Raw genomic sequence first — 24,447 nt, forward strand, 5'->3', positions numbered from 1 at the left:
GGGGAGCGGGCAGGGCTCGAACCCGGCCTTCAGGCTTCTGTTCCTGGCGTGTGGTTGACTAAATGCTCTGAGAGACCTTACTGATGCAGAAGCACCAAATTCTGGAAAGGACAAGCTTTTTGAGACAATTCTGGTTTCACAAGAGTTAGGAAAGGTCTGCAGCAATCCTCCCCAAACAAACAAGCCAAGCCACTGAGCTGGGGTCTGTGTGACATGCAGCCGGGATGGGTAGAGGCGCCGGACGAGGCCAGTGGCAGCACTGCTGTCAGGAAACTTCGAGCCAGCCGGAGGTGGGGTAGAGGGGCCCGGGACACCTAGGCGGAGCCAATGCCCTCAAGGAGCATCCGGAAGAAAGCTTCCCAGTCCTAATTTAGGTCCATGGGAATCTTGCTGATTAAGATCAAGTATTGAGGTCACAATCAAAGATCATTAAACACTCAAGAAGATAAGCCACTAAGATGGGAATCGAAGAAACTACAAATAATTGACTTAGACGGCCCCTCCCCAAAGACTGTGTATGTTGGGAACATCAGATACACATTATAGAACAGCTATATCTGAAATGTTTAATGGAATAAAGGACTTGACCACAAAGATGATGGATCAACAAGAAACTCAGACATAGACAGATGGAGCTAGAAAACCAAGCCAGACCTGGAGCTGTCTGAAGTGAAAAGATATAAGCTGATGTGAAAACTGGTTTACACAGTAACATAGAGATGAAGAGAGAATTGAGAAATTGGAAGATATATCTGAAGAAATGACCCAGAATTCCAACCGAGAGACTAGGAGATGAATGATATGAAGGTGTGAATGAGTGAGCTGGGAAGGACAGAATGGGAAGGTGTAACTCGTGTCTACTTGGACCAGCTGGAGAGAAGGAAGATGAGGCAGTGTGCAAAGAGACTATCCTGCAACTTTCCAAGAAGTAGCTATTCTTTTCCTAATCTTTAATGGTGTTCAAGAACTGACAAAAATATAAATCCATAGATTTAAGAAACATAACATATTCCAAGCAGGATAAATGGAAAGAAATCCATGGTGGTAAGAGTGCACAACCCCAGAGACAGCAGATGATGTTAAAAGCCACTGGAGACAAGGGGCAGATTCTGACAAAGGAACAATCGTAGGAATTCCGACTTCACGGTGGAATAACACATCTAACACGCTGAAGGCTGAAACCCGTCGACCTGAAAGTGTGTACACAGCCAAACTACCTTTCAAGAACAAGAAATGGAAAGGATTACAGATAAACAGAGGCCAAGTGAATCTTCCATAAAAGAACTTCTGAGGAATGTACTTTAAGGAGGAAAGAAAATGATTGCTGAAGGATGGACTGAGATGCATAAAAAATGGTGAACAGATAAAATAGTAAGTGGTATGTAAATCCAAACACAACACCGTCTACACCGGTACTCATGTCTGACTTGTCGTGTTGGAAATAAAGATCGGGACCAAAATACTCATCAACCATAACACGTAAGGCAAGAGGGCTGGGAGGAGTTAAAGTAGTCTCACTATTTTAACTCCTTCCATTTTGCAGGAGAAGGTTTAGGATCTTGTTCAACTTTAGGCTTTGTTAAGTTAAATGTAATCACCAACAGAATAGAAATAAGAGTTTACTCATTTCACAAAATGGAGAGAAAAACAAACCGGGGTCTTCTGATTCAGAATCCAGGACTCTCTTCCCTAAATCCGTGCCTGTTTACACAAGCTGTGGGGAGCTGGGAGAGTCCCAGGCCCACCCAGAGGCTGGAGGGCACTGACACCTGCCGGGCTTGTGTCACAGAGAGAGCGAAGCCCCGTCCACACACCTGTTGCTTGGGCTGAAGATGAAGAAGGCGCTGGCTTCTGGCATGGGCACTGCCTTCTCCTTCAGGTGCAGCTCCGAGAGGGGGCGTGGGCGGGGGCCCACGGGCATCTCAGGCTCCTCCTCATCCTCTTCTCCTGCAAGAGAAAAGCACCGCTCTAAATAGCTCCACGGCTCCCGCTTATTTTTACCACCGTGCGGCTTACTTCCAGATGCCTTCCAACGGACAGGAATCAGAAGACATCATCCACATCTCTGGAAACGAAGGGGACCAGCCATGACACCCAGCTCTCTCCCCGTGGGCACGGCTGGAGCTCATCTCTGCTAGAGGAAGACTCCCGGGCAGCACACAAGAGGGGGCTGAGAGTAGGGTGATCAACTCAAAACCTGTCCTTGTTTTTATTTTTATTTATTTATTTATTTTTAAAATTTTATTTATTTATTTATGGCTGTGTTGGGTCTTCGTTTCCGTGCGAGGGCTTTCTCCAGTTGCGGCGGGCGGGGGCCGCTCTTCATCGCGGTGCGCAGGCCTCTCACTGTCGCGGCCTCTCTTGTTGCGGAGCACAGGCTCCGGACGCGCAGGCTCAGTAGTTGTGGCTCACGGGCCCAGTTGCTCCGCGGCATGTGGGATCTTCTTCCCGGACTAGGGATTGAACCCGTGTCCCCTGCATCGGCAGGCAGATTCTCAACCACTGCGCCACCAGGGAAGCCCCCCTGTCCTTGTTTTTAAATGCAAATTCCCACATCCCAGGAAACCCTCAGTCCCCTGCAAATCGGGGTGGCTGGTCATCCTAGTTGTCAGGCACTAGCGACAGGTGACCAGGGGCACCAGGACACTTGGGGCACAGCCAAGTGTCCTCGCCCTTCTGGACTGCAGACAGGGGGAAAGGGCGTGGCTCAGCTGACCTGACACCCCAGCAAACAACCCCATCCTTGAATGTTCCAGGAGCTTAAAGTCAACATTCTCCTTATTCCTGAAACTACAAGAAGACACTGTGCTGTAGGGGCAGTTGGGCCGTAATCCTGCCGTAACAGGCCCTCCGTCCAAAGGTCTAGACGCTGACACCAGTTACGGAAGCACTTTGTTCTCCAGGCCAGCGGCCACACTGAATGTGGGACACAGGCAGACAAGCTCACTGGCCGTGGAAGGAAACTGCATACCCTGTTCTTGTCCAAAGGACTTAAAAATGTTTAGAAGGGGATGGAAGTTAGGAGCATGCCTGTATCCAAATTTTGGCTCTGTTTCTTTCTGGCTGTTTAAGTTAGTGTCTCTGTGCCTCAGTTTCCCCATCTGTGAGATGGGATAATAGCACGTATGCACCTCAGAATGGTGCTATTATAATCTCCACCCATGGTAGACACTCCAAGACTGTAAATGAGTGTCTAGCATCTTCCTCAGTCTGTCTGCTCTTTGCCTGGTATTTCCCAACAGACTTTCCACTCACATCAAACTATTCTCTAAACACTCACTGTAGTGGGTTGAATAGCATCCCCCCAAATCCAGGCCCACCCGGAGCCGCAGGATGTGACCTTATTTTGGAAAACGCGTCTTTGCAGATGTCATTAGCTATGATGCTGTCACAGTGGACGAGGGTGGGCGCTCGTTCCGGGGGCTGTCGTCCTTGTGAGGAGACACAGGGAAGAAGGACGGAGGCAGAGATGGGGCTGAGGCTGCAGCAGCCGAGGAGCCTGAAGGGACTGCATTGGGCTGCAGAGCGGGGACCCTCCCCAGAGCCGCTGGAGGGAGATCGGCCCCGCTGGCATCCCCACGTCTGGCTCCCAGGCTCCAGAGCTGTGCGAGGATGAAGTTCTGTTGTTGAAGCCCGTGTCCGGGGGCTCCATGAAGATGGCTCAGCTCTCTCCCTGCTTGACCTGCCCGTCAGCCCCTCCACAGAGCTGTGGGCACCCCCGGCTCAGACAGCACCTTCACCTGGCCTTCCTGAGTCCCTGAGCCCAGGAAGGACCTTCCTGTGAATCCCAGCAGCACCTCCGGCCTCCCACACCCACCTGGCACTTGGGACAAAAACGCCTCGGATGCGTGACTTTCAACGTACCTGGCTCCATCTCTTCACGTGCTGAAAGCCCTGCAGAGAGAAAGCCCCTGGCACGTGGAAGCCTCATTTCCTGGTGACGAGTTAACAACACTGGCTTTATGAGGAAGGGGACTGTGCGGAAGGTCCGGTGGAGAGGTGGCTCTGGGTGGTGGACCTCGTGGACCAGCCACAGGTCTGTGCACCCTCCGGTTACCACGAAGCCGGGTGGGGCGGAGCAAAAGAGCCTGGCACAGAAGGCGGTTCTTTATCGAGCAAGAGGCACCCCAGGCTCCAAGGCTTCTCTGGAGGACCGGCAGATCACAGGCACAGGTCAGATTCCCCCCCTCGGGTAATTAGAGCTGACCGGCAGCCAATGAGTACTTTCAGCAGGAGAGGGGCACACAACGGGAGGTGGTGTCCAGGAGGGGCTTGAAGCTTCCTAACTAACCTCGGCAAGGTCTCCTGTTAAAGCAAAATCAGTGAAGCCAGCGTGGGCTTACATCATGGCATCTATACGTGGAATTTTACTGGAGGATCTCAGGTCCCGCCTGGCTCTGTGCTCTTTCCGGTTTTGCTCTAAATGACCCAACACTTTCTTATTCAGGAATATCTGAGAACAGGTAATTGAATGCTTATTTAGTCATCTGTGTTTATAGAAAAACACGTTTGCCAGGTGCGTGCACCTCTAAGGTCCTTGTAGAGAATCGTGTGTACCCTTTTGTCCCGCGAGCAATGTTGAAGAGGAAACGACTGCGGAAGGACAAACCGAACTTGTAAAGGGTCAGAAGGTTGCCAGCACATGATGCTTTGCGTGTACGACGCATGAGGAGAGCGGTGACGGATTAGGGGAGGTCAGGCAGAGCTCCTTCTGGGGAGGGCAGCCAACCGCCCAGACGCCCGGTGCCCGTGGAACCCCTCGCTGCTGTTTTCTCATCGCAGCTCTCACAGGCTTGGGGAAGCGGGGAAAGCAAGGCCCGGCCGCTTTCCGGATGGCGCTTCCAGAACTCAGCAGGAAGAACGCGGCGGGCAGAGCGAAATGCCGCCCGGGGCCCCACGCTCACCGCTGCGGTTCTGCTCAAGGCGGGTTCAAGTCAAAATACTGTTTCTGACACCTCGGGCCCACAGCGCGCTGGACGCAAAGCCACGGCCTTGCCCTCAAGGAGCACCCGGGCCTCCGTGTAGCCCCAGAGTCCAGCCGCCCTCCAAGGCCAAGCTGCGGGGCAAGCCTGGGACGCACTCCCCGCACTGTGCTTGCTGGCGCCTCCACCTAGAAAGTTCTTCCCTCGATCATCTCCACACGCCTGGTTCCTCTGACTCAGGGCTCAGCCCAGAGGTCACATCCTCAAAGGGGCCCTAGTGACCACACAGGCAGGGCAGCCCCGCCCGCTTGGCACCTCTAATATGGCCCTTGGTTTTATGATCTTCCTGATGCTTCCTTTCTGGTTGGTTTGCTTTCTTGCTCCTTGTCTGCCTCCCACTACAATGGGGGCCCCCGAGAGCAGTGACCTTCTCTGTCCCCCACGGTCCAGGGCCCGGCACACAGTAGGTGCTTTATAAGCAGTTATTAAATCAATGAATGGAGGTCCCCCTGGTTTTGTCCAGTTCTGTGTCCATGAAAACAGGATGGTCCGGAAGTAACTTCTTTCCTCTCCAGCTCCCCGACCGCAGACCCAGTCGGGACCACCTGCTCCGTGACGCCCCCGCCGCCCCACCTCCCGGCGCTGCTCTCTCCTGGAGTCCCTGCAGCAGCCCAGGCCTCTCCCACAGCGTCTAGACTGAGCCACACATTCCCTGGTGTCATCACATTTCCTTTTCACGTGTACTTATTAATTTTCAGCCCTTACTGACTCTTAAGCACATCTGTATGTTCCCTCAAATAAATGAATCAATTCGATAAAAAGCACCATCTTGGCACAAAGCTTTCCTTCCTGGGTGAGGTGATGTTTCTAAAGTGTAGTGTATACAACGCTGGGAGGCTCCAACCAACCGGCGAGCTTTGGAGATTGAGCCAGGAGGGGAGGCCTGAAAGGCCACTGCTGGGTAGCGGGGCTGCTTTGCGGGGACTAGAGACAGGCGCCTCCTGCAGGGGGCCCCGCGATGAACAAAACCTACCTAAAATCGGTTATAGCTCCCCGTCCACATTCCATTTCCCCCAGTACCTCAAAATGTCATCGAAAAGTTTATTTGCTCATTTAGGATCAAGACAAGACCCGCCCGCTGCATTCGGTGGATATTTCCGGTCTGTCTTTGAAATTCTGTAATAGTCTCTGCCCAGAAGGGCTTTCAGGCTTCAAAAGGTTTGGCGCCCGGCACAAGGACACCCTTCCGCCCTCCTTTCTGTCCGAGCCCCAGGAAGCCAAATCCCCTTTCCCGGCAGACAGACTGCAGAGGGACAGGGAAAAGGAGGCCGGGCGCGGTCACGCACGCAGGAGGTTCTCAGGCTCCCGACAGGGCCGTGACCCGACACAGCCCAACCTGCGCGGGGAGGGGTGTCAGCGAGACCCGCGGAGCCTTGACGGTGTGTCGTGACTTTGAGCTTGAAGCTCGTGATAACATCTGCAGTTCTCTGTAGAAGGAGGGCAGGTCAGGGCTCACACAGGGTGTGGTTTCCCCGACGCAGAGAAGTGGCTCCTCAGGGGGCCTGATGGGCTCCCGACGTGAAACCCGCTCCAGGGGGCCTGCCTGCCAGTTTACGGACCAGACGGCAGAGCTCTGAACGCGTCCTGCAGGGCAGCGAGCGGTGGCGGCCACGCTGTGCTCAGCACCGCCTTCCGGGTGCCGACAGGACAGGTTTGGGATTTATTATTAAGTGAGCAAGATGCTGTGACATATGTTATCCTAATAAGTTATGTAACTTAATAATGATTTTACAACATAGGCTATAATAAACCTTAAATGTCTATGGAATCCAGCTTCCAAAAGACCCAAAGGCATCGCTCAAACACGATGCATTCAATCTTCTGTTGTCATTATGAGGAAACAAGGAGCAAAGTACCCTGACCTCCAGAGGATAATCGGCAGTGCTGCAGCCGAGTCGGGGGGATCTGGCAGGGCCCCTGCTTGTGGGGGAACGCTGGGACCAGCACGTGGCTTTACAGTTGGGTGTCCACCCCCAGATGCCCCCACCCCCAGGCCAGGCTGTGGGCTGGTACCTGTGGTTTCCGGGTTGGGGTAGGAACTCTTGTCCTCACTCTCGTTGGGCTGGAGGTCGTCCATGTTGATCTAGGCGGCCAAGGAGAGAAGGAGGGTCCAGTTAGACAAGGCCCACAGCTTTAGAGGCTTCGGGTAGCCTTGAAGTTGCCCCCTAGTCTAGGCTGAGCTGTCGACTCAGAAACACAACCTTTTTCCTCTGCGCACATGCCTCAGGACACCAGCGGAAGAGGCTGGCCTTCCTTCTCTCTGCGCCCAGCTCTGCTGTCCACCCTCCCCGGCCCCTCCCTCCCCGCCGTCCCCTGGTGTCTGGCCCAGGAGGACCGTGTCCGCCTCCCCTGGGCCTCGGCCCCTCACCTTGGTGGCAGGGGGGGACTCTCCATCCGCAGTGATGGATTTCAGCTCGATTTTCTCCTCCTTGGTCTCCTCCACGGCCGGCCTCTCCATCACCTCTTGTTTCTTCTCTGGGCTGGCAGTCCTGGCCGGTCGGCAGGTGGGAAAAGAAAGGGATGTTGAACAGATTGGTAGGGAGCTGCCCTGTGGTCTGTTGGGGCCCCTGCCAGGCGGCTCAGCCACAGGGTCGCTGGGCCTTGCCCGGCTCTGTCCCATCCCGGCTCTGTCCCCGCGCGGCTCTGTCCCTGCCCGGCTCTGTCCCCGCCCGGCTCTGTCCTTGCCCGGCTCTGTCCCCGCCCGGCTCTGTCCTTGCCCGGCTCTGTCCTTGCCCGGCTCTGTCGCCGCGCGGCTCTGTCCTTGCCCGGCTCTGTCCTTGCCCGGCTCTGTCCTTGCCCGGCTCTGTCCCCGCCCGGCTCTGTCCTTGCCCGGCTCTGTCCCTGCGCGGCTCTGTCCTTGCCTGGCTCTGTCCTCGCCCGGCTCTGTCCCTGCGCGGCTCTGTCCTTGCCTGGCTCTGTCCCCACCCGGCTCTGTCCTCGCCCGGCTCTGTCCCATCTTGGCTCTGTCCCCACCCGCTCTGTCCCAACCCGGCTCTGTCCTCGCCTGGCTCTGTCCACACCCGGCTCTGTCCCCACCCGCTCTGTCCGACATTCAGTTGAAGAGTCCAGCCTCTCAGAGGCTCAGTCCCCGTCTAACCCAGAGAAAGGTTCCTGGAGAACCCTGCTCAGTACTCAGCAGAGGTGTGGCCCGTGACAGTCACGCAGACAAGGACGAAGACAGAGTGGGGCCCTGGCTTGTCTCTCACGGCTCTGCAGCTGGAGCTGGACCTCCCCTGAGCGGCTGCCGCCCCCGCCCTCCCCTCTACTCCCCACCACCTCTCACGACCTCCCTTCTCAACAGAGAACCCGCCACCTTCCTGGACAGGTGGGGCAACACTACACCTTCCCAGAGATGTCATTCGCGGGGGTCCCCGCTTAGAGCGATGCCCAGGAATTAGGGGAGAGGCTCAACTCACACAGAGAGCCCCCAACCAGCCCCCTTCCAGGAGGGACGGCCAGGCAGGGCGGAGCATCTCCTGCGCGCGGAGGGGAGCGGCACCCCAGGCTGGGCCGCGGAAGCTGGCGGTTACCTGGCCAGCTTCTTCCTCTCCTTCTCTTCTTCCTCCTCCTTCTGGGCAGAGGTGAGGCTCTCGGCGTCAGCCAGGTTGTCCACGGCAATGGCCAAGAACACATTCAGTAGGATATCTGTTTGTGCCCATTCTTAAAGAAAATGACCCTTGGACTTGGGGTTGTGGATGGGCACGGGGGCGGGAGGGGGCAGGACACGCGGGGGCAGAGCTCCCCCGGGGAGGGGCTCCGAGCCCCATCACCCCACTAGCTTCCCGGGGTTTTCTGAGGGGTCGAGAGCAGGCCCGCTGGCAGGCTGGGGCCGGGCCGGGCCGGGGCGGCCGGCAGCCGGGCCTCGCTCTCTAACTGCCGGTTTCGAGATGACCGCCTGTGCCTGACACCGCGAGCAGCGCTGCAGCGGGACGGGGTGCGGCGTGGTCCTTACCGCGGCCAGGAGGTGCCCCTCGCCCTGCCCCTCCCGCTGTGACCCTGGGAGGGGCCCCCGAGCTCCTAACTGGAGCGGGGTTTGCGCTTTCTTCTCCCCGCACCCCGGGCTCGGACGCAGGCTCTGTGGGTCAGAGAACCGGATCGGAGCCCGTCCAGCCGAGAGGCTAACGCTGGCCAGGCCCACCTTCCACCCCAGGCCCCGGGAGGCTCGGCTCGCACGGGCAGCGAGGGCCGCGGCCCCGCGAGGACGGGCGCTGGGCGCGCACCATCCTGTTCCGCCTCCCCGGCCCGCTAGGTCGGAGGCGCTGCTATTTCCACCCCGTTCCCAGAAAGCTAGGTGGGCAGCCCTGGGTGTGCCCGAGGCCGCCCGCTGGCCTCTGGGTCCAGATCTTCTGTGATTTACTTTCCGAGCCCCTCTGCACACAGCCCGCGGGGACAGGACGGGAAGAGGGGTGCCAGCAGCCCGGGCCCCGGGAACCTGCCTGTGGCCTGTCCACTCTGCCTGCGGCTAACACCCCACAGAGTGGCTTCAGAGGGAGGGACCCTGGCCCGAGAGCAGGGCGACAGGTGAATGTCACTTCCGGGGCGGAGGCTCTGTCCTCCCCGGGCAGGGGCCCTGGGCTGGGGCAGCCAGCGCGCACATCGGGGTCCGAGCGGGCGGCTGCACGCACAACACCGGGCCGGGGGCTGCTCGCCTGGACCGCGGCGAGGATGCGCTCCTGCAATCGGAGGCTGGGGGACGACTCACATCCCCCCCGGGCCCAGGCTCCGGGCTGCCCCCCAGACACCTGCACCGCTGGGGTGCTCTGGGCTGGACATATCCTCCCAAGCCTGCCCTTCCCTGCGTCCCCTGGGGGGAGGGCCCTGGGTCCCCCCCAGGTCAGGACCTGCGGGGCACACCTATTGGCATCGAGCTGTAGGCTGAGAGCCGGGGCAGCGGGGGCGGGGAGGGGGGAGGCAGGAGCAAAGGATACAATTTCCACAGATGAAGAGGATGATGAAGTAAATACAGACTAACATCCCTGGAAAAGAGGGGCCGCCATAAGCCATGATCCCATCATACATCACCGAATTCCAGTCCTCCCCGGTCAGGATCTGAATGACACAGTCCCACCAATAAGGGACACAGCGTTAGACCAGCAGCAAACCCGAAACTCCCCTGCCCAGCCCCCTGCGAGACAGAAACGGCTGACATCTCTCTCTTCCTCCCCCGCCTCCTGCCCCCCGTTCTCCTCCCAGGGCTCTGAGCTGCGACCCCCCCAAGTCCAGCCCGCTCCTTAGACAGAGTGCGTGGCCACCGGCACAAATGATCTGATTGGCTGAAAGAGCTTCCTGGGCAAAATCCCTCCTACCCCCAGGTACAGTGCTCGGCGGCTGACCCTCGGGTAGAGTCGTCAAGGTGAGCGTGTTCCCTAAGGGCCCAAAGGTTCCCCGGTTTTCTCCAAACGTGAGGACTTTGGGTACCATCTCTACGATTTTGGCAACATCCACACATTACCCAGTTTAATCTGTAAATCGATCTACTTTTAAACTTAAGTGCTACTTTAGCTTGGCCCTAAGCCAACATATCCGTGAAGTCACAAATTCGATGGTAGTCGTATTTTCCTGGGGGCAAGCGTGAAGGGTAGGAAAGACACCCGTCCCCCTCCCCTCCCCAGCAAGGGCCGCCCACTTTCCTTTGTTGATATTTTGGGCTTCCATGTGGAATGTATTTGCATAAAGGTTTCCACGGCTAAGAAACAGTTTTTAAGCCGTTTAACTGGATCTTTTTTTTTTTTTTTTTTCCCAGTGGTCCATCCAACAGTGGAATTTCCTGGGGGTCGGGGTAGGAGAGCTACAGACCGTCCTGGGTTCCTGTGGCCACCTGTTCTGGCTCTGGCTGCCCCGTGGGAGTGGGCGGGAAGCTCCTTCCTCCCCCGCCCCCCGGCTCCTGGCCCCGCCCCCAGAGCACAGTCCCGGCAGAGAAGAGTCCATACCTGAAACACGGTGAGCAGGGACTGGGGGAAGTTATCGAACGTACTCCTCCGGGTCTGCATCTCATCGAAGTTGAACTTCCCCCCGAACAGCTGCATGCCCAGGAGGGAGAAGATGATGATGAAGAGGAAGAGAAGCAGCAGCAGGGAGGCGATGGAGCGCACAGAGTTCAGCAGGGACGCCACCAGGTTGCTCAGGGAGTTCCAGTACCTGGGGACGGGGGGCGGGGTTAGCCTCCATCACCTCTTGCCCCACTGCCCCACCCCCCAGGGGCTCTGGGACCGGCTGCAACGCCCTCCTCTCGGCCCCGTCCTCATCCTCGGGGCAGCGTGGTGGGGGGACTTGGCCGGCCAGCTCACAATTAGAGCGTGAGTGAGTTAATTCAGGGGCCCGGGGTCGCGAGTCCGGTTCCGACCGAGCTCTGCACGTGTCTTTGGGCGAGTTGCTTAACCTCCCTTCTTTCTGCGCCCCACCGTCTGAAAAAATAGGGGCAGCGGTAGCACACGCTTCATTACGTTATTGGGAGGATTACATGCGATAACCGTTTTTAAAAAGCCGCTCCCCCCAACGGCAACCAAATAAAAAATAAACAAGTGGGACTACGTCAAACTAAAAAGCTTCTGCACAGCAAAGGAAACCATCAACAAAGTGAAAAGACGACCTACAAAATGGGAAGAAAACACCTGCAAACCATATATCTGATAAGAGATTTATATCCAAAACATATAAAGAATTCATGCAACTCAACAGAAAAACAAACAAACAAAAAACACCCCAAATAATCCTTTTAAAAAAACAGACAGGGACTTCCCTGGTGGCGCAGTGGTTAAGACTCCACGCTCCCAATGCAGGGGGCCCGGGTTCGAGCCCTGGTGAGGGAACTAGGTCCCACATGCATGCCACAGCTAAGAGTCCGCATGCCGTATCTAAGACCCAGCGCAACCAAATAAAAATAAACAAATATTTTAAAAAACCAGACCCGAATCGATATTTCTCCAAAGAAGACATACAAACGGCCAACAGACACTTGAAAAGATGCTCAACATCGCTGATCATTAGGGAAATGCTAATCAAAACCAAGAGACGTGACCTCACACCTGTTAGAACGCCCATCAGCAGAAAGACAAGAGATAACAAGTGCTGGTGAGAATGTGGAGAAAAGGGAACCCTTGTGCGTTGTTGGTGGGAATGTAAGTTGGTGCAGCTGCTGTGGAAAACAGAACGAAGCTTCCTCAAGATAATTAAAAATAGAGCTACCGTACGCTCCAGCAATTCTACTTCTGGGAACATATCCAAAGGATACGTTCACTACAGCATTATTCATAATAACCAAGACACGGAAACAACCTAAGTGTCCATGAACGGAGAAATGGTGAAAGAAAACTGTGGTGTACGTTATCTACAATGGGATATTATTTAGCCATAAAGAAGAAGAAAATCTTGCCATTTGCAACAGCATGGATGGACTTGGAGGGCATTATGCTTAGTGAAATAAGTCAGACAGAGAAAGACACGTACCATATGACCTCCCTGATATGTGGAATCTAAAAAAATCCAAAAAACCAGACACAAACAAACAAAACCCCCCACCAAACTCACAGAAAAAGAGATCAGATTTGTGGTTACTAGAGGCTGGTGGTGGTGGGGGAACAGGAGGGAGGGCGTCAAAAGGTACAAACTTCCAGTTATAGGTAAGTAAATACTAGGAATGTAGCGTACAGCATGATGCTGTAGCCACCACTGCTGTGTGCTGTAGCCACCACTGCTGTGTGCTGTAGCCACCACTGCTGTGTGCTGTATGTGACGGTTGTTAGGACAGTAAACCCTAAGCGTTCTCATCACAAGGATAATTTTTTTCTTTTTTCACACTGTCTCTATGAGATGACACGTTAACTAAATCTACTGTCACAATCATTCCACAATGTATAGAAAACAAACCATCATGCTGTACACCTCAAATGTAGACACTGACATAGGTCAATTATTTCTCAGTAAACCTAGAAAAAATATAATTCCAGCTCTTCATTTAAAAAAAAAGACCCCAGGGGCTTCCCTGGTGGCGCGGTGGTTGAGAGTCCGCCTGCCGATGCAGGGGACGCGGGTTCGTGCCCCGGTCCGGGAAGATGCCACGTGCCGCGGTGCGGCTGGGCCCGTGAGCCACGGCCGCTGAGCCTGCGCGTCCGGAGCCTGCGCTCCGCAACGGGAGAGGCCGCGACAGTGAGAGGCCCGCGTACCGCAAAATAAATAAATAAATAAATAAATAAATAAATAAATAAATACAGACCCCAGTATAGTGCCTGGCACACACGTGATAAAGGTTAGTAATTACTGTTATCACTACTGATCTTTAGACAAAAAAACACATAAAAAAATTTTTTTTTCCAGAATGCGAGCCTCAGCCCAGCCCAGTCATGAATGGGGTCAGCCACGGGTGAGGGTGGCCTGGGTCACCCGTGGGTAAGAGGGGGTGTGTGGGTTACTGCGGCTTCCCAAATTCACCCGGTCCAAAGAGTTGGTTTGTTTAAAAAGCCTCTCTTCTGAAGATTCTGATTCAATAGCTGTCGTATGGGGCCCAGAAATCTGTTTTGAACAAGGGTCGCAGAGGATTCTGATAAGCAGGCCGGCTTGGGAGATCCTGGATTGCAGCAAACGCACCCAGTCCACAGGGACAGCCTGTGGCTGGCGGGGCCCTGCATCTCTCCGCTGTGAGCGCGGACGCCCTCCACTGTGGGGGCGGGTGGGGAAAAGCCCTCTCTTGGGGAAGTGGGGGGACACGAATGGCCCTGGAAAGGGCTTGGGTACCCGGGACAGGGTCTGTCCAGGGTGAGGAACGCACTGCAGCAAAAGGGACACGCGCCCAGCTGGCCAAGTGCGTCTCACTTCCCGGCAGCACTAGCCCGACCCAGCTGCCTTCCAGGTCACAACCTTGATCTCCTCCACTCAGATGTTCCCGGCTTTTCACCAAGGCAGACAGGGAATTGTTTCTGCTGCTCGAGACAGTGCCTTGCAAACCACGCCCCGCTGCAGCCTGGCAGCTGCACCCCAACCCGGGCACCTCTCTCCGGAGAACGGCTCCGTACGTGACAGAAGCAGATGGGCCAACAGTTTGGGTGTAAACATGAGCGTCTCCCCAACCTGGAGTCTCTTAGACTCTTTCTCCTTCAGACTCAGCCTTGCTCCGCCTCTACCCTGCCTGCACCACACGCCCTCTGCTCGCGGAATGTTAATATACATTGATTTGCCCGTGCTGTAGAAAGGCTCTTACCTGTTCCACATTTGTGACAGCCTTGTCTCACCCAAATAGGCTTGAGTTCTTGAGGGCAGAGGCCAGAGGTTTTCCTTCCATCCCCTGCATCTCTGTCCTCAAACAGATTCTGTGCAACCTGGCGTGTGTGACGGGCTGCCTGGCCCGGGTCGGCTAGAGATTGTACTAACCGTTCTGTTTAAGCAAGGAGTTAGAGAACCTCTGTGGGGCTAGGACGCCCTCCCCTCTTACGCTGAAAGCTCCCAAACCTGTCTGGAGATGACATGCCGGGGGTGGGGGGGTGGGAAACCATTTTCTAAATGCCGATTCCCAGGCCTCGCTCGGAGCCATGAATCGCTGCTGCGCGAGCACCCAGCCCCCGTCAGCAAGCCGGTGTTTAGGCACTGAAACTCCGGAGTGTATCTGTAATGAGAACGTCCCCGCTGTGCTACGTGGGTGGACAGTGTCTGCCTGGGGGTTAAGGTCACACAGCCCCTAAACTGCACAGAATATTCTGGGCAAGTCTTCATGGCCATAAAAGTTGGTGCCTTCGTTTTCCCGAGGCCCGTGGACGTGAGGGAAATAGACGGGCCTAGTGCTGAGGTTCAGGCCCTCTGCCGGCCACGGGGCCGGGGGCGCCGGCCAAGGAGGCCCCAGACCCGAGGGAGAAAGTCACCGTGCGGGAGGCGGTCTGCCCGGGGTGGGGTGTGGCCCAGGGCGACGGGAGGGGCCCGCGGGCCTGGACCGAGGGCGACGAGGCTGTGATGGAGCACGGCTGTGTCGCCCGTCACGGGGGTGCTGGAGACCTTCTGGGGACGCTGGGCGGAGGAGGCCTACTGAGCCGCCGGCAGGGGCCGAGCCTCTGGTCGGAAGGCTCTTCTCCCGCTCCCACGTCCCGAGGGGTGCGCGGCCGACTCTCAGTCGATGGGGGGTTCCCAGCACGAGCCGCTGGCCTGACCGAGGCCCCGTGGCCCACCCCGCCATCACGCCGTCGCGGTGACGCAAGCCGCCGTCTCCGGCTCGAGCCCAGACCCTTGGGGTCGCCCTCCCGGTGGCCTCACACCCACAGCCGCACCCCCGTCCTCGGAGCCAGGCTACAGCCCCTCGGGCACCTGCCACCCAGGCCGGCGTCTCCCCTGTGCTGCCCACCCCACCCCACCGCCCAGGTGAGGAGCTGCGGACGCGCTGCCGCCGGCGCCCTCAGCGACGGTAATAAGTCACAAGACACTGAAAAAAATCGAATCCACTGACGTTAAAGAAAGGAGAGAGGGGTTTGCTTTCCACACGGTGTCAAACGGGCAGTAGGAATGAATGAATGCATGAATGAACGAATGAATGACAGGACGAGTCAGTGATTCGGTACAGACCGTCACGGTGGAAGGTCTCTGCGGAGCAGGGTGTTCACAGGCCCCGATATCGCTCCAGGGATTACTCGGTAATCACAGAGGGAAAGGGCACATCCACAGTGAGAAACCCGGCGGACACCCCTGGCCACGTTCCTACTCTCAGAATCCCCGACCACGGGACAACTCCTGGCGCCCTGTGACCCCCGACCCCTCCTCGGCCGGGCAGCAGGACGCTCTCCAAGGCCCCGCCCGAGGCCCCGCAGACCCTGTGGACGGCGCCTCCCCTGCTACCCCCTGCGAGGCTGCGGCCGGCCCCGCACTCTCCCGCCTGCACCCCCCCAACTGGCCGGCCCGGCCCCGGGGTCTGCGGGGCTCACTCCTTCAGTCGGTTTCCCGGGTCTTGCTCAATGCCCTCCTGGCAGCCACCCTGTCCCCAACCTGCGTTTTACAAGCTCATCCCCGCCGGGGGGACGGTCCAGAGAGCAGGGCTTGTGCTGGAGCACAGCCAAAGGAGGTGCCCTGGGAGTGTTTTGCTGGACGAAGGAACCAATCTTCGACTTTGTACTTAATGGAGGGAAGGCAAGGGGACGGGCCTGGCGGGGACCCAGACCCCGTGTGTGTGGAGCAGGGCTGGGGGGCGGGCCTCACACTCACCCTCCGAGTCAAACCCACTTTGCTCAAAGGTGAGGAATGGCTCTTGCTCTCCCCCCAGCGTCACTTCTGATCCTGTGGCTTCCCTAGATCCGGGGGTTCCTGAGCTTGCACCACCAGACCACTTGTCACACTATTACGTGTCGGGAGGACAGACCGGTCCCCAGAGGCGTGGGGTGGGCGGAAGTGGGCGAACTGGGTGCGGGGGTCAAAAGGTACAAACCTCCAGTTATAAAACAATTAAGTCCTGGGGATGTGACGTACGGCACGGTGACTACAGTTAACAATACCATATTTTACGCTGGAAAGTTGCCAAGAGAATAGATCTTAAAATGCTCTCATCGCGAGAAAAGAAAAATCGCGTGTGGTGATGGCCGTTAACTCGACTTGTCGTGGTGATCATTTCCTAACGTATACAAATATGGAAACATTATGCTGTTCACCTGAGACGAATATCATGTTATGTGTCAATGACAGTGGACCCCTGAACAGCACAGGGTCAGGGCACCGACCCTCAGCGTCGAAAATCCGAGGACACCCTGACCGTCGGTGTCCCCTCAAATCCAACCAACCTCGGACTGTATAGACCTGCGGCGCGAAAACATCCGCATGGAAGTGAACCCTCGCAGCGCAAACTCCTGCTGTTCAAGGCTCAGCTGTATATGCCTTGATTCAAAAAAAGGAGAAAAGAAAGAAGTCTACGATGCCTCAGTTTGCTACATAGAAAGTAGGGTCGCTGTGGCTTCTAGACTCTTGGGTAGGGTTCCAGAGAGCCGTGTGAACACGAGTCTCTCCTGGGGAGATCGTCCCCCCCCCGGGGTCTCAGAACAAGGGGCCGCAGGTCTGAGGGCGCCTGCCAGCCTTGGTTCGCGAACCAGACTGCGGCCAAGTTCCTGACCCAGCCCACCTGCTCACGGACACCCCCGGGCTGAGGAGATGCTGCCCTTGGACCAGGTCGTGGTGGTGGGTGCTGCTGGCGTGCAGCCTCCTGTTGCTTCCCGTCCAGCAGGACAGGGTGGAGGTCCCCGCGCGTGGCCTGCCACCTGTGCGCTGTGCCTTTGGGGCAGCAGCAACTGAGCAGGGCTGGTGCCAGCGGCCTGGAGTCACGAGGGACCCCCTCGCTGGTCGCAAGGCCGTCCATCCCTACGTGCACTCCCTGGAAGACCGACACGGGGGTCGCTGTGGGGCCGCTGCGGAGCTCAGAGGAGACGGCTGGACTCTGGGGCCCGGCTCGCCGTGGCACACGGCGGGGAATAGGGTGGGTTCTCCTCGACCCTGATACCAAAGAGGATTGCAGGTGCCAGGTGGCAGCCTCCGGGCAGGGCGATGGGAAGGCCCTGCAGATCCTGCACCTCTGTCCTTCTCGATGTCAGTCTGGTCCTGATGTCTGTGACCGCTGTGGCCCCACGTCCCAGGATCCCTCTCCCTCCTGGAAGGCTGGCGGGTGGTGAACTGGAGGGTTGACGGCATATTCACCGTCGAAGGGGGCTTTCACCCTAATTGATTAAGACTGAAATACACACACTCACGCCAAAAAAGAAAGCGCTTTGGAGAAAAGTGGGCACCTGCAGAACAAAGGACTCAAGGTCTTGAACCTTGTAGAGAAACTGAGAAAAACCAAGCCCCGCCTCTTCAGAACGATTCCCGCGTGCGGCCACGTGCACGGAAGAACCCTCCAGCACTGGGGGTCTCAGCCCCCGAAGCACAGGCCGCTCGAGAGACTCACCTCCCCTGCCGGGTCACCCTTGGGGTCATGGTCTCTCTTCCTCTCTCCTGTGGCTCGGAATCCGTGCGCCCGCCCCCCCACCGCCCCCCGCCACCCACAGCAGGCGCCAGTGAGGGCTTTCTCCCGTCACTTTCATCGTGACTCCAACTCCCTCGCCTGGCTCACTTTTGTCCCCTGGTCTAAGTGCCACCTGCTCAGGGAACTTTATGTGCATCCTGCTCCCTGTCCCGTCGGCCTAGGGTTTGGTGCCCGTGGAACTCTCCCGTCTCCTGACGACGGAAAAAGCCCAAGCCTTGCGTGAACCGGAACTTTCATCTCATGAACCTTTGCTTCGAAGAGCTCAGGGCCACCCTCTGCGCTCTGGGTACAGAGCGGAGCCCTGAGCCTGCCATAGGGAAAAGATGTTCCTGATAACGGTACCCACAGCTCTGGAGCTCTGCAAATGCCCCTCTCCCACACGTCTCTCAGGCCATCAGTAAATTTATACCCGTCCCAACCGTCCTTGTCCTGAGGAGCAAAAACAAAGCCTCTCAGAGCTGGTGGCACTCATCTATCGTGGTGGAGTGTTTCGAAGCAAACGCCCCGCGCCGAGTCTGTGGTAGGGGCTGCTGACCCCCGTCCCGAGGGCAGGAGTGGGCGAGGGACACGGTCTCGGGAGAGAACCTGGGGAAGCAGGAGGGGTCCATTCAGGGAGAAGCTCAGCCCTTCCCCGCGCAGCCGCGGGACACGGTGGTGCCCAAGGACCACCGCAGGGAAGCTGGGTCCCGGTCCCATGAAACGCACCGGAGGCTGGACGGACGCTAGAGGCCGAAGGGGCATTTGCTGGGCCGGGAGGATGCGGACAGAACTCCAGAGGCCGCGGTCAGGGTCTGGGACGGGCTGTGGCCCGAGGCCGCACCTGCCGGCTGAGCTCCTGCTGTTTCCCACCCCGCCCTCTGTCCCGGGCCGGATGCGCAGTTTCTGTCCGTCACTCTCGAGCCAAACCCCACCTGGGCAACAAACTCAAAGGCCTTGTCTTCCCTGTTTGCATCAGAGACCTCGGTCACACAGGGAACAGAAGCCCCCTGGGGGATGTGAGCTGATCACGACTGGCAGGGTGTCCTGGCCTTGACCGTGGGATTTAGGCGGGGCTCCTCTGAGCCTCTCAGAGTCCCCAGTCGGCCCTGTGGTTGTGTCGGGCTGAGACAGGGAGCCAGACGTCGTCCTCCCCCGTCTCCTTAACCCCCGAGAATAAGCACCTTCCTCGCTGACGGCCGGCCCGCGGGCTCGGGTGGCTGAGCCGCCTTCTCCATAGGCCCCTGCCCGGCAACGGGGCGGATGCCAAAGTTACCTTTATAATAGTGGCCCGTGAGGAGCTCAGAGCCTCCCTGGGGCCCTGAGAAGGGGGCCGGGAGGGTCTGACGCTCGTGGCCAGACCGGCAGTTCCATGGAGACACTCAGAGTCTGGAGGATTTGCAAAAGGCTCACACCTCGGGGCTGTGGGCCCCTGTGTGGTCACGATTCCCCAGTGAGTCTGTCTGTGCTGAGTCAGTCTGAGCTCACATCTCAGGGACCGGGAAGGGAGCTGCGGGGGAGGGGCAGCAAAAGAAAGAGAAGCCTTTAGGGTTTAGGAGGGAAAACAGCAAAAGGGCTGCAGGGGACTGTGGTGCATGCGAAGACCAACCGTATAAAAAGGAGACGGAATTAGTACATCGGAGCCGCGTCCAGATCTAATCAAACTGAAGCTCTTCTTCCTCCTCATACAGTGAAGGTCAGGCTGGGCTGACAAACAGCAGACAAACTAGATGTTGAAACCGGACAACATTTAGAGCCGCAGAGAGCCCCAAAGCAGGAGAAAGAGCCCCATCCATCACGCGGCTGGAAGGCCCACGGTCATTTACCCAAAGACGACAAAGACAACAAAGATCTTGGCCGCGTGCGTGCCTCTCTGTCCTCCCAGAGGTACCCAGACTTTCTCACCCTGCAGTTCCCCACCCATAGCACTGTGAATACTCAGTGACCAACTGACAGCCTGGTGCAGGGTGCCCAGTCTTTTTATAAGAGAATGAGACCCATAGGATGGATGATATGCCTACACGCTGTACACTTCCTAAGGCGTGCTCAGGTTTTGACAAAGTGCCACAAAAACGTAAGCAGGCTAGCAACTCGTCCTCATAAACCAAAGGCTTCTCTTCCCGCAGGGGCCACGGATCAGTTGTAAACCCACCCGGTTCTGGCTCGTTCATTAAAGCCTTCGGGAACACAAGTGACCAAGAGTGAGGGTGTTACAAGAGCAATGCTGAATGTACTTGTATTTGGTGGGTAAAAAAAGAAACCGTTCACAAATTTTGGTATTTTAGCTCTTAGTAATAGCAAATGACCTGCCACATGCTGTTGAGCTGCTCTGGACATACTGAAGGGTCATGAGGTCACGGCTGAGAACCGTGGTCTAGATCGGTGCTCCCGGGCCTTAGCCCACAGGCCCTGGGTGGGAGGAGGGCAGCCTGGAACTACAGGAGGGGATCCGTGGATCCAAGGATCCTAGCGCTCTAAATAAAGAGCCTCAAATGTGTTCAGGCGTGTAGAAATTCATAAAATTAAAATCAATTTTAAAACTTCGCCGGATTCCTATTAGGTCTTTATCATTATGCGTTTTCTCAGTCGAGAGCCATCAGAAGCACCGTCTTAATGGGGTCGGGCTACTGTCTAGAGGAGAGAGCGGAGACGGAAGAATCAAGTTTCCAATTATACACGAAGCTTCCTATTTTTAGACGAGAAAGAGGACAAAGGGCAGCCGCAGAAAATCAGGCCAGAGTTTCTCAAAGTGAGGTCACTGGGCCACCGGCCTGGAGCTCCCCAGGAGTTGCTGGCTGAAATCTCTAGAGTGATGGGTCCTTAATGAGCTCTCCTGAGGAGGTCAACTAGGTTTGAGAATCACCATCACTGGTCCAGAAAACATCGTTAAAAATAGTAGTGGGATGTCGCAAAGTTTCCTCCAAGAGATTTTAAAAGAAGAGGGAGAAACAGACTTGTTTGATGGCAGGACCAGGCTGACCTGTCTCAGGGGCCCAGCACGCCCACCCCCAGCCCCTATTTTAGGCACTTTCTGGCCACTGGAGTGTATCGGAGACCAGGTTCAGAAGGGGGCATGGGACCCTCCCACACCTGGACTCTTTGTTGTCTTCCAAAAGCCCCCAGACAATGTGGAGACTGGAAGACAGGAAGATGATGGCCTTTGCCAAAGTAACTTCCAATTAGACCATGAAATTATTCTGTTTATGGACTTTATAGAGATCCGAAAATACCACTAATCCTTCTTGGGGAGGGGCTTCAAGAAGCTCGCTGATAAAGATAGACTTAAAAACGGCTTCCTGGCAATCGTTTCAGATTAGAAATAGATAAACTGTTGATTAGAAACAGAGTGAACGTTAAGTCTCTTCAAGATGCTATGACAATATCTGGGAGCAAAATTCTTTCCTATAGGAATTTAAAAAACAAAGACAAAGCCCCAAGCATGTGGACTTTTGAGAATTACTTAAGAGGCACCTGAAACTCCAAATTAAAAATAGCTTTTAGCAGACCCAGGAGGAGCAAGCAGAATCAGTCAAAATCCTTTACGTCTCGTCTCTGGAGACAGACAAGAGAGTTGAGCCATCAGCCCTGCAGCCCACGGTCATGGTCGGGGCACAGAGCCTCGTGATCCCAGCTTCACCCCTGAGCAGCTTTGCGACCCTGGGCAAAGCGACTGAACTCCCTCAGTCTTCTCATCTGGAAAATGGGAACAAGGGTAACGGCACCCTCTCTTCTAGGTGATGGTGAAGATTTACAGGTCAGACGCAGGCAAGCGCTGGGGTCAGGCTATCCGGCGCAGAGCAAGAGCTGATGTACATTCACCAGGATTGTCATGACGTTTCTACTACTTTCATTTTGAACCGAGGATTTTCTGCGGTGCCAAAATATTCAGACATTCAGGAGGAGCTCCTTCCGGGGGCGGGGCCGAGGCAAGTGTCGCCCAGGAGTATCCAGCGTGCGGATTTAACTCCTGCGTGTGTACTCTGAGTCTGTCTTCCGACCTCGAAGCCTCCCCAGGGATGCTCTCCTGTCCCCAGCTTCCCAAAGCAGATGTCGCCCCTGCCCATTTTGCCAGCTCATTTCATTCTGTCTTAGATTTTCCTTTCATTGTCTCCCAGGAGCGGACTCCGCCTCCCCAGATGGACTGTCCGTTTCTCCCAGGTTCAGCCCACACCATGCAGCCCGCTTCCCGCCTCTCCGAGCTGGGCAGACAGTGTGTACACGGCAGACGAACAAATACGGCCACAGTGTGTGTGTGTGTGTGTGTATCACCATTAGCTCTTTCCTCCCTCTTCCTTCTCCTGATAATGACAACAGTTACAATCAGAGTCACAGTGAACGCTCGGTTGCCAAGAATCTTCTATGCCTGGCACTGAACTCGGCTCTTTAAATGCCTCTTCTCACCCTACCCTCAACGAACCCACGGGAGCAGGTGTGTTTGGGGCAGGGGGGCCGCTGAGGGTACTGGGAAGAGAACAGTCACACCCAGGTGCCCTGCAGCACCCCCCCGCCCCACCCCGCAAGTTCAGAGCACTCTGAGAAGAGATGGTTAAGTCCAGGGCCTGGCACGGACGATACCAACCCCACTCTTCCCAGCAGGATCTCACTGACGCCCAGTCTCCCCCCATCAGACTCTAGGATGGGAGGCTTGTCCTTTGGGGGGGGCACAGTTGGAACCCCTCCCCTTCAGGTGCTTCTGACGTGGCCCTCCAAGGAAGACCACAACCCACGGTGAGAAATACATACACTGCGACCCAGATACGATCTCGGGGATTTTTATGAAACGTGTTTACGTTCATGTGAGGCACTCCGATGTTTTCCACCCTATTTCATTCTTTCATTAAGAATGAGAATGAGGAGAAATTGGAACCCATATACATCACCGGTAGGAATGTAAAAGGGTCCAGTCTCTTTGGGAAACAGTTTGGCACTTCCTGAAAACCTTAACTATAGACTTATCACGTGACCTAGAAATTCTGCTCCGTGTATCCAAGAGACGTGAAAACATACGTCCACACGGAAACCTGAACACGATGCTTCCTAGCGGATTATTCACAGGAACCAAAAGGCAGAAATAAACCAGAGGTCCACCAGCAGATGAACGAATAAACAAAACGTGATGTACATCCGTATAATGGAATACAGCTCAGCCACGAAAAAGGAATGAAGCGCCGATCTCTGGACCACGTGGGGGAGACCTGAAACCATCAGGCCAGGTGGAAGAGGCTGGTCACAAAACAGCACAGATCGTATGGACATGAACCGTCCAGAGAGGGCAGGTCTGTAGAGATGGAGGCAAGGTGGTGACGGGTGCTGGAGGGGAGGGTGGAGGAGGGAAGAGTGGGCGTGGGGTCTGCTCCTGGGGGATGGAAACGTGCTAAAACGGGACTATGGTGTTGGCTGCGAAACTGCAAATACATAAAAAACCCCTGAACTGTACACTTTAAAGAGGGAATTACACAGTATGTGGATTATCTCTCAGTAAAAATGATGGTCGTGATCCAGCAAGCCGATCTCACCACCCAGAACGGGTCACAACACGGCGGAAACCTGCTGTCCTGGAGTGGCTGCCCGTCCGCGCCCCGCCTGTCCCAGCGGAGTTCGGGGGCCGGGCCTTCGGGTGGGTGGCGGGCAGCGGGTGGAGGGGGCGTGTCAAGGCCCCGTGCCTGCCTTTCGTGCCGTGCACGCGCTCAGCACAGGCCCAGCTATAAGAGCAGCTTCCCTCTCTAGCTGCCGGGCGGCCCCAAGAACTGAGCTACGGGTGAGATTCCGGGGGAGCCCGGGAAGGAGCTGACAGCCCCTTCTCCTGCCTCGAGCCCACAGGTGAGGGCTCGGCCTCCGGAAGCCGCCTGCGACCTCGGTGGGGGGCAGGCCCGGGGCTGGTGAGGCAGGGACAGAGGAGCCTGGGTCCCCCACGCCCCTGGAGGCCCCGCGGCTGCCACCCCTGCACCGTCTGTATGAGCAGCGAAAGGACCCTCCACGGGAGGCGCCACCGGCGAACACACGAGCCCAGGACAGACCCTCCAGGACACGGCGGCCCCCCGCCCCTGGGTCCCCGGCGGGGATGACGGGCCACGCACCTCGTGATCTTAAATATCCTCAGGAGGCGTACGCATCTCAGCACGGAGATGCCCAGGGGCGACATGATCTTGGTCTCCACCAGGATGGTCTCCAGGATGCCGCCGCATACGATGAAGCAGTCGAAGCGGTTGAAGAGGGACACGAAGTAGGCCTGCAGCCCCAGGCTGTACATCTTGAGCAGCATCTCCGCCGTGAACAGGGCCAGCAGGGCCTTGTTGGCCGTGTCTGGAGGGGCCCGCGGCGGGCAGAGGAGGTGAGCGCGGCGGATCACCGCGGGGAAACCCCGAAGCTCGGCCCCGCCGCGCACCCCTCCCTGCGTGGACTTGGCGGGAGGGGTCTAGTCACAGCCACGGCAAGCCTCCAGCCTGGCCCCTGGCCCCGCATCCTCTGCCCCTCCCAGCGGCCCCGCCAGGCAGCAGGGCTGCTGCCACGCCCATT

At 56.7% G+C, this 24,447-nt stretch overlaps 1 protein-coding gene across 2 annotated transcripts in view; it reads right to left on the reverse strand.

The window, feature by feature from the left end:
* The window catches only part of CACNA1C (calcium voltage-gated channel subunit alpha1 C), a 477,743-nt gene that overhangs the window by 74,290 nt on the left and 379,006 nt on the right, over nt 1-24,447 (reverse strand). For both annotated transcript variants that reach the window (XM_024128968.3, XM_028490773.2), the window contains exons 13-19: nt 24,009-24,234; nt 10,913-11,120; nt 9,911-10,031; nt 8,513-8,627; nt 7,351-7,471; nt 6,996-7,065; nt 1,815-1,947 (exon numbers count right to left, since the gene is read on the reverse strand). In XM_024128968.3, coding sequence (XP_023984736.2) covers nt 1,815-1,947; nt 6,996-7,065; nt 7,351-7,471; nt 8,513-8,627; nt 9,911-10,031; nt 10,913-11,120; nt 24,009-24,234 — 994 coding nt within the window. The remainder of the gene's footprint in view (nt 1-1,814; nt 1,948-6,995; nt 7,066-7,350; nt 7,472-8,512; nt 8,628-9,910; nt 10,032-10,912; nt 11,121-24,008; nt 24,235-24,447) is intronic.

The sequence above is a fragment of the Physeter macrocephalus genome, chromosome 6 (genome assembly GCF_002837175.3).
Source record: "Physeter macrocephalus isolate SW-GA chromosome 6, ASM283717v5, whole genome shotgun sequence".
Classification (NCBI taxonomy): domain Eukaryota; kingdom Metazoa; phylum Chordata; class Mammalia; order Artiodactyla; family Physeteridae; genus Physeter; species Physeter macrocephalus.